General features: G+C 50.3%; 1 protein-coding gene across 3 annotated transcripts; it reads left to right on the top strand.

Moving 5' to 3' along the window:
* The first annotated feature begins 243 nt into the window (after positions 1–243).
* On the top strand, positions 244–11,106 carry TMEM214 (transmembrane protein 214). 3 transcript variants are annotated; one of them, XM_014850327.3, is made up of 18 exons: positions 244–450; positions 1,406–1,605; positions 2,168–2,318; positions 2,619–2,753; positions 3,003–3,085; positions 3,536–3,641; positions 3,753–3,834; positions 4,108–4,209; positions 4,589–4,730; positions 5,161–5,252; positions 5,564–5,612; positions 5,809–5,922; positions 6,144–6,261; positions 6,800–6,896; positions 7,095–7,263; positions 7,415–7,560; positions 7,781–7,941; positions 10,194–11,106. In XM_014850327.3, the coding sequence occupies exons 1-17, from the start codon at positions 306–308 to the stop codon at positions 7,905–7,907; spliced, it is 2,058 nt and encodes a 685-aa protein (XP_014705813.1). In that variant the 5' UTR covers positions 244–305; the 3' UTR covers positions 7,908–7,941; positions 10,194–11,106. The 3 variants fall into 3 exon arrangements, with proteins under 3 accessions (XP_014705813.1, XP_014705812.1, XP_070368511.1); XM_014850326.3 differs by having other exon boundaries at positions 7,781–11,106; XM_070512410.1 differs by lacking the exon at positions 1,406–1,605 and having other exon boundaries at positions 321–450; positions 7,781–11,106.
* The last annotated feature ends 2,051 nt before the right edge of the window (positions 11,107–13,157 follow it).

The following is a 13,157-nucleotide window of genomic DNA, read 5'->3' as shown; positions in this document are numbered from 1 at the left end:
AAGCGAAACAGTTAAATTTCCACCAAGTCGCCCAATGCACTGGCCTTCACGCAGTAGGTGCTCAATAAAAGTTTTCTGATTGTACTAGCCTCTCATTTCAACATCTTTGCCTGGATGTTTTTGCTACGAAACCTCCGACCCCTCGCTAAGGACAAGCTGGAAAAAACGAAAGACTACAAGTCCCAGGCTGCCTTGCGGGTGGCGTCGCGCGCCGCGAGGCCCTGCGAGGAGACGTGGCAGAGCGCGGCGCGTCCGTACCGGACCGGAAAGCCCAGGGAGGTGGCACTGGCGGGAGGGTCGGAGCCATGGCGGCCAGGACGGCTGGTGGGGGGCGCTGGGAGGTGGTGAAGAGGGGGCGGCGGCCAGGGGCCGGAGGCAGTGGTAGAGGCGGCGGAGGGGACCGCCGGGCGCTCGGGGAGGCGAACGGAGTGTGGAAATACGACCTGACCCGTGAGTACCCGCCGGCCCGCCGCCAGCGCCGTCGCCCGGCCCCAGGCCTGCCCCTCCAGGGTGGTAGCGAGCAGCTGCCCGAGCCCAGAGGGTCAGGGCACCCCCCAGCTTCTCGAGGCGCCAGCTCTACCCGCTGATCAGCTCCTCCCCGTTCAGCTGCGCTACCCTCGTGGTGTGTCTTTGAGCCTCACAAGAGGTAGACAGCGGCAGGGAGGTTGCTGTCCTCGCCTCGCAGATGAGTAAACTGAGGCCCAGTGAAGTTAGATGCCTTGCCCAGGATGACATGTCAGAGAGGACTAGGATTCCGGCCTTCGGACGCTCAGCTCACTGCACGCACACCCTACCAGCTGTCCCCGGGCCCTAGCCTGGCCTCTCTGGGCAGGTGTCTTAAGAGCTGGGCAGAGGCATCCTGGTTCATTATACACGGCGCCCCCTCCTTAAGTAACCAGCAGGAATGGGGGCGGACAGGAGGCCCAGCAGTAGGAGAAATGACCCACCATACACTCCCGACACCCACCAAGTATTATTCTAAGTGGTGCCTGTTTCCTCAAAGTCTCCTGGAGGAGTGGAGAAAGCTTGCCACTTGTTGATTATAGAGTTGTCACATCTGAACCAGGAGGAACTAAGGTAGAACCAAAATGGAAAAATCCTGACCTCCCAGACCTGTAACCACTCACCGAAGACCCCTCCACTAGTTCTCACACACTCTGATTTACTAGTAAAGAAATGCCTCCTATCTGTGAAAGAGCCCGTGAACTCAAGAGCTGTGATGACTGAAAGAAGCAATCAGGAGGGCTACCTGCTCTGCTCCTTAAGCAGGACAGCAAGAAAGGGCTTTGAGGCAGGCTTCTCCCTGGAGTTGAATTAGGTGATAGTGTGGGGGCCAGGACTGCTGTTCCTGTGAGGCCCTCATGACTCAGTGATGGCCCCCTTTCTCTGCCTATCCTTACCCCAGCTCCAATCCAGACGACAAGCACCCTTTATGAGCGGGGCTTTGAGAGAATCATGAAGCGGCAGAATAAGGAGCAGGTTCCACCCCCTGCTGTGGAGCCTAAGAAACCAGGGAACAAGAAGCAGACTAAGAAGGTGGCGACTGTCACCAACCAAAACCAGAAGCAGGGCCGCTTCCGCAGCCTGGAGGAGGCACTGAAAGCTGTGAGTGGGCCTGGAATTTAGGTGGGGAGAGAAGGAGGACTTGAGGTGTAGAGAAGATGAAAAGAGTGGGAGGGCGACGGGCAGCTCAGACCTGTGGAATTTGGAACACTATTGGTTGAGAGGCGTTCAGGAAAGGATGGAAACCCCAAGGAATAGAACGTTTGCACTTAGGATAGGTAGGAAATAAGTTCACAGGGAAACACAGATTAATGAGAGGAGAGTCTTGAAAACCCAGGGGTAGCAGGGAGGGGTTAGAGAAACTGGTTCCTTGCCCCATGGGAGATCTGATCTTTCACTTCCTGTCTTGTCTTCTGTGTTTCTCCTTGAGCATGTGAAGGGACTAAGAGTATTGGGCCTTGAGATCAGCAGTTTTAGCTGTCTTCTTCTATATTTTCTAAAGATCTGGATGCAACAGAATTGTGGCAGTCCACAAAGTACCTAGGTTTAAAAGCAGAAACCCATGGTACTTCCTACCACCACCTAGTTCAATCATTTTCCCACCTCTACCCTCTTTCCCTACACTCACCCACAACTCACCATGAGGGCCCTGTGTCCTTGGCAGCTGGACGTGGCAGCTCTGCAGAAGGAACTGGACAAGAGCCAGAGCATGTTCTCTGGGAACCCGTTGGTGTGGTTGAAGGACCTGGCCAGCTATCTCAACTACAAGCTCCAAGCACCTCTAAGTGAACCCACACTAAGCCAGCATACTCACGGTTAGTTTTCCCAATTCCTTCAAGCTCAGACAAGTTCAAGAAAATTCTGAAAGGGCTGTGTGTAAGCACATTGCTTACTAACAGAGCCCAATGCCGGCCACTGTCCTGTTTATGGGAGTGATTTGAGCTGTTCTCAAATCACAGCTGTGAAAGTTTCTGGTCTTCCTTGGGCTAGGGAGGGTGCCAGCCTCAGAGCAGGGACCTCTGCCTCCACTCACTGTTCTCAGGGAGAGCACCAGCACTCTCAGAGCTGGCAGAGGCTTCTGGTCCTAGCACTTATGTGGAGGCCTATGGCCCCAGATTATCCCTACAGCCTGGTGAGCCGGGAGCTGCGTGGGATCATCCGAGGGCTACTGGCGAAGGCACCGGGGTCTCTGGAGCTCTTTTTTGACCACTGTCTGTTCACCATGCTGCAAGAGCTAGATAAGACACCAGGTAAAAGAGGCCCGTCAGGGGAGAGCCCAGCCCCGTCTTGGGAGCCCACTCCCTTTTTCCTGCTTCCAGAGTGGCTGGGTGGTGCTGTTTCCAGCAGAGAACTGTGCTAATTCCAATACTCTTTTGGAAAGGGGGGAGGAGGTTAGGCCTCTCTGGGCCTGAGTTCTGGGCTCACAGCTGCCAGGAGGGAGATTTTGGGTTTGGGATGCTGAGCAGTGTATATAGTTCTGAGAATATGTGTTTCTCAAGGAGAGTCACTGCACGGTTACCGCATCTGTATCCAGGCCATTCTGCAAGACAAGCCTAGGATTGCCACCATGAACCTGGGCAAGGTGAGCTCAGGGTGGTGGTGGGGACACCAGGCATCTAGGACTGGGGAAGCTGGGCTGAATCTACACTGTTGGACCCAGTTAAGGGATAGTGGAAGACTCTATAAGACCAGGAATAATAGCTAACGCTATTAGTGCTTCCTGTGTTTCTGCTTTGTGTGTATGTGAGGCAGGTACTACCTTTATTTCCATTTCACGGATGAGAAGATTGAGCCACAGAGGGGTTCAGCAGCTTTCCTAGGGTCAGTGAACTAATAAGTGGCAAGTATGGGTGAAGGCCACAGTCTGGTGCCAGAGCCATGCTCTGAATCACTATGCCCCTCTACTGTAGTGCTCCACTGTCCCTCAGCCTGTCCCTCCTCTCCCAGTTGACATCTCTCTTCCTGTCTGGCTTTGGGAGTGCTCCTAGTGCTTTGCCCTATCCCAACCTGCCTCTCCCACCCGTTTTCTCAGTTCCTGGAACTTCTGAGGTCCCACCAGAGCCGACCAGCAAAGTGTCTGACCATCATGTGGGCCCTGGGTCAAGCAGGTTTTGCCAACCTCACCGAGGGACTAAAAGGTAACGAGGAAGTAAAGAAGAACGAGGAATGGTCTTGGAGCCAGTAAGCTCCTCTTTAATGTCCCGGGAGGTCCAAGCCTGAGGCTTCCTGCCTGACCTTTGTCTCCACAGTGTGGCTGGGAATCATGCTGCCTGTGCTGGGCATCAAGTCTCTGTCTCCCTTTGCCATTGCATACCTGGATCGGCTGCTCCTGTGAGTAATGGGGAGGACAACAAGGGGAAGGCCCAGGGTGTCTACAAGTGACTGTTTCAGCAAAATGGGATGCTGTGATCCTGGTCTCCATAGATATGAGGAAAACCAGGACCACTCCTCCCAACTCAGAATGTGGTGATAAGGAAGGAAAGGGAGGGAGCCGTTCAGAGGTGGGGATGAGTTAGTGTTTATGTCCTTTTTCCTAGAGGTTGGTCTTAGCTGGGATCATGGCCTGGGTGGTGGTCCCCAACAAACCTGTATCTTCCCCCATAGGATGCACCCCAACCTCACCAAGGGCTTTGGCATGATTGGCCCCAAGGACTTCTTCCCTCTTCTGGACTTTGCCTATATGCCAAACAACTCCCTGACACCCAGGTATGGCTGTCCTGGGGCACACCTGCTGTGAGGGATCCCAGGGGAGGGTTAGGAACAGGCAATATATTCCTGCCCCTTCTCCTCCAGCCACCCTGGATCTGAGGTTATTAACCTGCAAGTTCAAGGGAATAGTGAACCCCCTGAAATTATATGGACCCTTGAGTTGGTTGGCATATGGGCATTTTCCTGGGGAGAGGATCCATTGCTTTTGGCAGATTTTCCAAGGAGTCTCTGAGTCTGAAAAGATTCAGAGCCATTACAAGGCCCTTATTGGTTACCCGCATCGGGCAGGGCGTGGACTCTGAGGCAGGCAAATGGGACACAGCACACGCCTCCATTTAGAGCCTGTGCCTGGCTCTCCTCCCCACCCCCACCACAGCCTGCAGGAGCAGCTGTGTCAGCTCTACCCCCGACTGAAGGTGCTGGCATTTGGGGCGAAGCCGGAATCCACCCTGCATACCTACTTCCCCTCCTTCCTGTCCAGAGCCACCCCTAGCTGCCCTCCTGAGATGAAGAAAGAGGTGAGGAAGTGGTGTGAGGCTCCTTTTTCCTTTCCAGGGGTCTGCTGCAGAGGTCCCTATCTGCTGACAAAGGCCCTGCCTTCAGGGAACCTGTTTCTTGGGCACCCTTAGCTCACTCCTGACAGCCCACACCCTCATGCTCTACTCTCAAAAGAACAGAGCTGAAGGGAGAGCACGTTCAGGTCTGGCCGGTCTCTGATGTCCTGCCCCTTGCAGACGAGTGATCTTCGAGCTCAACTTGTAGCTTGGGAGCCCCATCCCCTGCCTTTACAGCCCCTCAGAGATTTCTGGGGTCTGGGCATGATTTCTCCACCCTTTAGGGTGGATGTGTTGCCTGGGTGGTCTCATTGAGGGGAGGATTACTTCTCACTACTCGCCCCCTCCACCAGCCCTGTGCCCTAGCGGTCTCTCCCTTCTGTACCCTGTGCAGCTCCTGAGCAGCCTAACTGAGTGCCTGACGGTGGACTCCCTCAGTGCCAGTGTCTGGAGGCAGCTGTACCCCAAGCACCTGTCACAATCCAGGCAGGTCGGGGTGGAGGGTCACCTCCCTCTAATTCACACAGAGAAGCCTTGGTTCATGCTTCCCAGCCTGTCCCTGTCTTACAAGCACAAGGGGAACATTTGTCACTGTTGTTTGGGCTCATGCCTCTCAAGTTGAGTGGGAATGTTGCTTGGTGGCCTCTAGGAAGCTGCTCCTTTTGCTGGGGGTTTGGGGGTGGGGGGACAGCGTGGAGAGTCTTTCAGCCTGAAGGAGCTGGCAGCCTAATGGAGGACAGGAGGATGAGAAGGGCCAAGTGGGCCCCTGACTGGAAGAGGTTGTGCTTTCCCCACAGCCTGCTGCTGGAGCACTTGCTCAGGTCCTGGGAGCAGATTCCCAAGAAGGTGAGGAGCTGGGAGGACATGGCAGGCTGACTCTTGTCTGGCTGGGTTCTGGGTTCGTACCCCTCAGTGACTGTCCCTTTTCCCTGAGAAGGGGATCTGTTAGTGCATTTGGCATGGAAAATGAAGCAGGACAAAGACTCTGGGTTCCCTCAGGCCACATCTTATGTTCTCAACCCAGACCTTTCTTATCCTATAGACACGGAAGTCTTTGCAAGAAACCATTCAGTCTTTCAAACTTGCCAACCAGGACCTGCTGAGGAAGGGTAGCTCTAACAACCAGGATGTCGTCACCTGTGATGCAGCCTGCAAGGTGCCAGCACTCAGCTCTCCCCAACCCACACACTATTCTGCATCTCTATCTCAGCACACCCTGGGTTGGGCCTTTATCACCTCTCGCTGGAGCCCCCGCTATCTCTGGGGTAATGTAAGGGCTTGATCCTCTCTCTGGAAGGCCTAGCTTGAGGCCTGCCTTAGGAGGCAAGGACCAGCCCCTCCCTTCTGACCACTGCTTCCTACCCCCTCTCCTCCTAGACTCTGTTGCAGGAAGCACGGGGCTGCCGGCTGCCCTGGACACGGCTACTCCTGTTGGTGTTGGTCTTTGCCGTAGGTTTTCTGTGCCATGACTTCCGGTCACACAGCTCTTTCCAGGGTAAGCAGGGATAGGCAGGCAAGGAAAATGGCATGGCGGTGGGGCACAGAGCCAGGTGTAGCACCCCACCCCCAATACGCACAGCTCTGCCCTGATGCTGCAGAACGAACACTTCTCAGACAGATTTTTTCTGTCCACAGCTATGACATTACTACTTGAGATTGGTCTAGTGCTTTGCAGTATAGAAATACTTGTATGTTCATGGTCTCATTTGAGTAGGTGTTACCTCCTTTTTAACTCCTGAGGAAATCGAGGCTCAGGAAGATTTATCAGTTAGCTTAAGGTCACAACGGGTAAGTGGAAGGGCAGACTCTCAAACCCAAGGCTTCCTGACGTCTGGCTGCCAGTCCACCTGGCTGCACCATTCCTGCTCACCTGGCGCGGCAGGAGAAGTGAGCCTGGAGCTGGCTCTGAGGCCCTGTGAGCACCCTCGCTCCTGCCCCATCCCTAACCGGGCCTGCTCTGGGGCCTGTAGTGTCTGTTTCCCCAGTCCCTGCCCGCCTCACCTCACAGCTCACCAGAGGCCCCCTTTACTTAGCCTCCCTTTCTGGCCGGTTGCTTCAGTCATCTGGTTTCTTGCCTGCTGGCCAACAAGCATGTGCCAAGATCTACTCCTACAGCTTGGAAGGCTACAGGTGAGTACCCGCCAGGGAGAGGAGAGGGGAGGTGGGAGACAGAGGGCTTGGTTGTTCAGGGTAGTGACAGCATTGACAGTCAGTGGGAAGTGATTGTGGTTTTCCTTTCCCAAGGCCTCCCTTCCCCCAGCTATTCTTGGGGAGCCAAGCTGCCTGAGGAAACTCAGAGCCTTCCTTTCTCCCTTCTATCTTCTACAGCTGGCTAGAGGAGACACTGCCAGCCTGGGGCTCCCACCTGCTGACCGTGGTGAGGCCCAGCTTGCAGTTGGCCTGGGACCACACCAATGCCACAGTCAGCTTTCTTTCTGCCCACTCTGCCTCCCACCTTGCCTGGTTTGGTGACAGCCTCACCAGCATCTCCCAGAGGGTAAGCCAGAGACATGGAGGTCAAAGAAAGGCTGGACTCACGAGGAGCTAAATTCTTGGGAAGGTGCAACTCCACGTGGACTGGGTCCTCAGGGCCAGGATATATTCCCTGGGCCTTCTAACCTGCTCCGTTCTCCATGATCCTGCTACAGATCCAGCTCCCTGATGCCCTGAACCAGCTGCTCCATTCTCTGAGGGAGCTGCTCTTGCTTCTCTACCAGAACATGCTGCTGCCGTTGTGGCACATGCTGCTTGAGGCCCTGGCCTGGGCCCAGGAGCACTGCCACAAGGCGTGCAGGTGAGACCCTCACTCAGGGCTCCTTCAGGAGCCCCAGTGGCCCCACACCCTTTCTCCAGGGGCAAGTCTCCCTTGTTCAGTCTCTCCCTCTGCCCTGCCCCTTGCTCATCCCTTGGTCCCTCCAGGATGAGGTCTGTGGGTCTGAGCTGCAGCCCTGTGACTTGACACAGCTGCACACCACTGCTGTTCAATCCCCACAAATGGTCTGCTTTCCTCTCAGAGGTGAGGTGACCTGGGACTGCGTGAAGACACAGCTCAGTGAGGCTGCCCGCTGGACCTGGCTCTGCCTACAGGACATCACAGTGGCTTTCTTGGACTGGGCACTTGCCATGATATCCCAACAATAGGCCCTGCCTCCCTGGCCATTGGGTTCTGTCTGGGGTAGGCCATCTGAGACTGCTGGGGGGTGGAGGGTAGCAGTTCTGCATGGGGGTCTTTTGTACTTGGTTCCTGAGTTCTGTCTCCTAGGCAAGGGGCCAGTTACCTCTGCCCCACTTCTTCCATCTTTGGAGGCAAGTGAACCCAGAGGTATTTCAACCTCCTACCCACCATTCCACTAACACTTCTCTGCCCTGTTGCACATAGCTCCCAGCCTCTTCCCCTGGGCTGGTAGCCTCTCTCCCCTCTTCTCTTGTCTTCTGCTCTCTACTTCTTTTCATCTCATTCCTGAAGCCCCACACAGCTCATGTCCAAAAAGGTGGGATTCCAGCGAGTGTCTTCTACATTCTGATGAATGATTCCTGCTCCCAGACTTAAGCCACAGCAGAAAAAGGAAAGGGACCTCCAGAAGAATCTGGCATCACAGCAGGAAATAGCAGCTTCACCTCTACCCACAACCTGGGGTGCGGCTGTGGACATGGAGAGCTGGGCGGAAATGCCTCTTACCTCACAGTGCCCGACATAGGTCCTTCGAGGCCCCTCGCTGCTTCCTCCATGGGTGGTCCTACTTCCTCACTCTCCATTCCTCTTCAGTGCTTGGAGGCACTGCCTCAAGGTTCGGCTTCTCTCTGCTGCCCACCCCTGCCATCTATCTGGAGAGCAGAGCCCAGGTAGTTGTATGCCTCAGGCCCAGGGAACCTTCCAGCAGCCTGTTGAGACAGGGTTCAGCATGGCTATGCTAGTGGAATATGCATATGCCTACAGGATATGCCTGCTGGTGGAATAAAGGACACAGATTTGATTTCTAGCTTTCCTCTCTGCATTCTCGTTTAGGAATTCCCATAGTTATGGACAGCACAACAAAATATAGGCCACCTGCATGTTCTCCTTTGGCCCCCTGCTCTCCTGTGGGTTGTAGCCACTGGCTATGATTGAGCTTCGACAGGGAAAGCCCACACCCATCATTCTAAAGTTGGGCCTGTTGAAGATTCTACACTCCTCCTCTTGCTCCCCTAATCACATTGTCTCACTTGTCACTGTAATTCATGTCCCAAGATTTGCCTTGATAGCTTGAGTGTTTTATGCTTGGAAAAGCAGGGGAGAGTCTCCTCGGGTTGTTCTTGGCCAGTGATCAGAGGGTATCCTCTTCCTTGCCAGTTTATTAATTGGGTTATTTTATAAGGCAGTGAGTGAAAGATTTGAACTCAAGAGACACGTGAGTCAAGGGTTTATCACCAAAGTCCCTTTTTATTTTTAATTTGAGACTACATAAGTGAGATAGCTGTGCAGGTTTTCATTTCTCACCTCAGGTTTCTTTCCTTGAATGTTTCAAAATATAGGCAGTGCTAGACATGTACCGCCCACTCCATTTCCACGGGCTGGTTTCTGCTTCCCATAAATGCCTGAGATGACCAGCAGTGATCATGGGCAGCTACCACTTTACCTTTCACTTGCTGCCGTGAGATGTTGCCTTGATTTTTCAGTGACAAGATTATAAAGTAGCAAGCATAAAAAATCTTGACACAATGTGAGGTCATGAGGATTATAGCATCTCACATTTTTATTCCCTCTCCTTGTTACAATATGTTACCACTCTGAAATTAAACAGCCTACATTGGGCTCTCCTACTGGCGGTTAGCTATGATCATTTTTCCAAGAAAAATAGAAACCCCACTTGGCAAAGGGCCAAAGAGTAGCACTGCTAGGCAGGACTGTCCAAGGGTCCCAAGATGTGCTCCATTTCCTCAATTTTTCCTTGCCAATCAGAAACAAACAGGTTTAATTCTTAAGAATAGTGAATCCTTGTAACTGGCCTGTATTCAAGGCAAGTTGAAGAAAGGGGTGTAGTGTGAGCCTGGGTTGGCAATAGCACAGGACAAATAAAATGACACTCCATCTTACCATGACATTGAGTCCAGCCAAGGCTACTGGACTGAGTTCTTTCAATCTAGCAACTCAGAGGATGCCACTTAAAATTGCTACATTGGTTTCTAATGTGTGTACTATATTTACCTTGTTGGGTTCATGTAATTTCTGACATAAGCCTGGGGTCCGTTTCTCTTCATCAGCTTAGGTTAACTGGGGTCTCCACAGCCTCTCACAGGGACATCTTAATTGGCTTTATTTGATAGACACAGTTTTTTGACCCAATATTGGAATTGTTGAGAACTTTTCCTCTGTCAGAGCAATAGTCCAACGTTTCATCTACTGTCCATTAAAACTAAACCAGACATCCAGGTGTTTCATTTTTGCAGAACTGCCAACAAACAGGAATCCAGACTGACCCAGTGAGTGAACCAGTGTGGACTAGTAGAGAACACTCTGATGCTGACAGATGGGCAATCACACCATGACTCTTGGTGTTTTTGGAATAACAGAAGTAAACTGACACCTCAGAGTGTCACACCTGGACATTGTAACTGTACTTTTCACACACAGCTGGAGTTCTACAGATAACATGCCATAAAACTGAAGGACAGTTTTGAGTATGGTTATCTCTTACTAATTTTAGTTATTAATTCTTGTATGGACCTGCACATTATATCACATGACTCATTTGAAACACTTCTTACCATCTTCTTAAGTCTGAAAGCACGTTTCTGGATTCCTCTGGTTATTTGTACACAATCTACAACTTCAGCTTTAAAGCCAGGTAGCTGGATGGGTGGCTTGCCTTACTACAGATAGATAATGTTGCTGGGCTCACACCTGTGGCATGCCCGTCCATTTTCAAGTGCTGCCACCCTGATGGTGGAGTGTTTCCCACGGAGGCAGGCATGCCTGCCCTTTCACCCGACTCTATTGCAGAATGACCCAGTTGTCAGTTACACAGAAATTTCAATGGTTGGATGACCTCTGAGTATTTTCATTGTCTTACCGCTCCTAAAGGAGTTTGGATTTAAGCGAACTCCTCCATCCTCCATCCTTTTTCTGTATACTCTTTGTGGTTCTGCCCCCAAAAGGGCTTGAGGGGACTGAGGACCTTGCTTTCCCCTATGTGGTATTTCATTTTTACTGAGCAGTTTCCTTGCCCCAAACTTGAGGTGTAGGAAGGAATTTGGAGGTGGGGGCTGGGGGGCTGTGTGTGGGAGCTTCTACCATTCAGGGTATGAGTGAATATTTACTGAATATTGAATATTCTGCCTATTAATAAAAACACTAAATTCAGACGTGTTGTTGGGTGTGCCCTGGTATAATTTTTTACTATGTTAGCACAGCAGTTATTAATTTTTTAAGAAGAGTTTTAGGTTCACAGCAAAATTGAGCAAAAAGTACACCTTGCCCCTACACTCGCCCAGCCTGCCCTACTGTCAACATCAGTGAACCCACACTGATGCATCACTATCACCCAAAGTCCATAGTTTGCATTGATCATACTTTGTATGATTTCAATCTTAAATTTATTCAGACTTGTTTTGTTGCCTAACATGGGCTATCCTGGAGAATGTTTCATGTGTGTTTGGGAAGTATGCATATTCTGTTGGGTGGATGTTCTGTGTATGTCAGGTCTAGTTGCTTTGTGTGTTGATCAAGGCCTCCATTTCCTTACTGAGCTTATCATAAATAATGTTAACTCTTACAAATCAATAAGAAAAGCACTAAATACAACAATAAGAATATGGATAGAATACATAATTCCTAAAAGAAATGCAAATGAGGGGGGAAATGTCCATTTCATTGGTGAAGTACAAATTTAAAATGATACCACTTTTGCTTATCATATTAACAGATATTTTTAAAGGGATAATGTACTCAGTGAATACTATGACATAAATTGATACACTGTTTCTGGGAAGTAAGTTGGTAATATTTTTCAAAAGGCTTAAAAGTTTCATACTATTTTACCAAGTAATTCCACTCCTAAAAATACATTCTAGAGAATAGAGAAGTAAACAGAAATATGGACAAAGATTTATGTACAAGAACACTTATTGTAGCAGTATTAATAGTGAAAATTTGGATAAAGCTGTCCACCAATAGGATGAATATTTCAATAAATTGTAAAACCAAAAGATGGGAAATGGCTATTCAAATGGTGATAGTATCTTTAATGACAGGAAAATGCTTATAATTAACCAATTGAGCTCAACTTATTGAAATGTTGGCTATAATAAAAAATACAGAAAATAAATGTTGGCAAGGATGTGGAGAAATTGGAACCCTCTTACATTGCTGGTGGAAATGTAAAATGGTTCAGCCACTGGAAAACAGTTTGGTGGTTCCTCAAAGAGTTAAACATATAGTTACCATAAACCCCTGCAATTCCATTCTTATGTATAGACCCAAGAGAAATGAAAACATCCACACAGAAACTTGTACACGAATGTTTACAGCACCATTATTCATAAAAGCCAAAAGGTGGCAATAGCCCAAGTATCCATCCACAGATGAATGGATAAACAGGAGTATTCCATGCAATGGAATATTATTCAGCCAAAAAGGGACAAAACACCAATACATGCTACAACTTGGAGTCTCAAAAACATGATAAGAGAAAGAAATCAGACCCAGAAGCTCACATATTTTATGGTTTCTTTTATATGAAATCTCCAGAATAGGCAAATCCATGGAGACAGCAAATTAGTGGTTTCCAGGGAGTCATTACTTAAAGGGTAGGAGATGCTCGTCTAGGGTGATTAAAAAAAAAAGTTCTGAAACTAGAGAGGTGATAATTTGCACAACATTATGAGTGCACTAAATGCCACTGAATGGTGCATAGTTTAAAATGGTTAATTGTATGTTATGTGAATTTCGCCTCAAAAAAAAAGCAACACAATTAAATGTGTTCTGCTTCCCAGCCTCCCTCCGCTGAAGAGAGAGCGCGCTAAATACTGTGCCAAAGAAAACTATCCCAAAGTGACGCTCTTGGACACAATAGTAGCATTTTAGCAGCAGAATGAAGTTAAACCAAGATGTGAACCTGCTTTGTGGATGGACGCAAAGCCGTGTTGTGCTTAACGGCATCAGAGACCTCGGATTTACAGCTCAGCCTGGGAGTCCCGATAAAATGTCGGAACTGCAAGGGGCTCTCGAAACTACCACCTGACCTGGATTTGCCCAGGGCGCTTGTGATTCCAGGTAGCACAGGCAGCTGGCCGCAGAGCTGGGAATGGAGGCCAGGTCTCCTGTATGCCCATCCTGCCAGGCTACGAAGCAAGGTTTCACAGACGAGTTGGGTTTTAGGTTTGTTTCTTTGTTTTAAAACCCTGGGAGCTTCT

The sequence above is a fragment of the Equus asinus genome, chromosome 6, assembly GCF_041296235.1.
Source record: "Equus asinus isolate D_3611 breed Donkey chromosome 6, EquAss-T2T_v2, whole genome shotgun sequence".
Lineage (NCBI taxonomy): Eukaryota > Metazoa > Chordata > Mammalia > Perissodactyla > Equidae > Equus > Equus asinus.
This window is presented reverse-complemented; position numbering and strand designations above follow the sequence as displayed.

Coding starts and splice junctions, on each gene's coding strand:
- TMEM214 (XM_014850327.3), top strand. CDS start 306: ATGGCGGCCAGGACGGCTGGTGGGGGGCGCTGGGAGGTGGTGAAGAGG. Junction 2,754..3,002: donor AGAGCTAGATAAGACACCAG/GTAAAAGAGGCC, acceptor GTGTTTCTCAAG/GAGAGTCACTGCACGGTTAC. Junction 4,210..4,588: donor AACAACTCCCTGACACCCAG/GTATGGCTGTCC, acceptor CCCCCACCACAG/CCTGCAGGAGCAGCTGTGTC.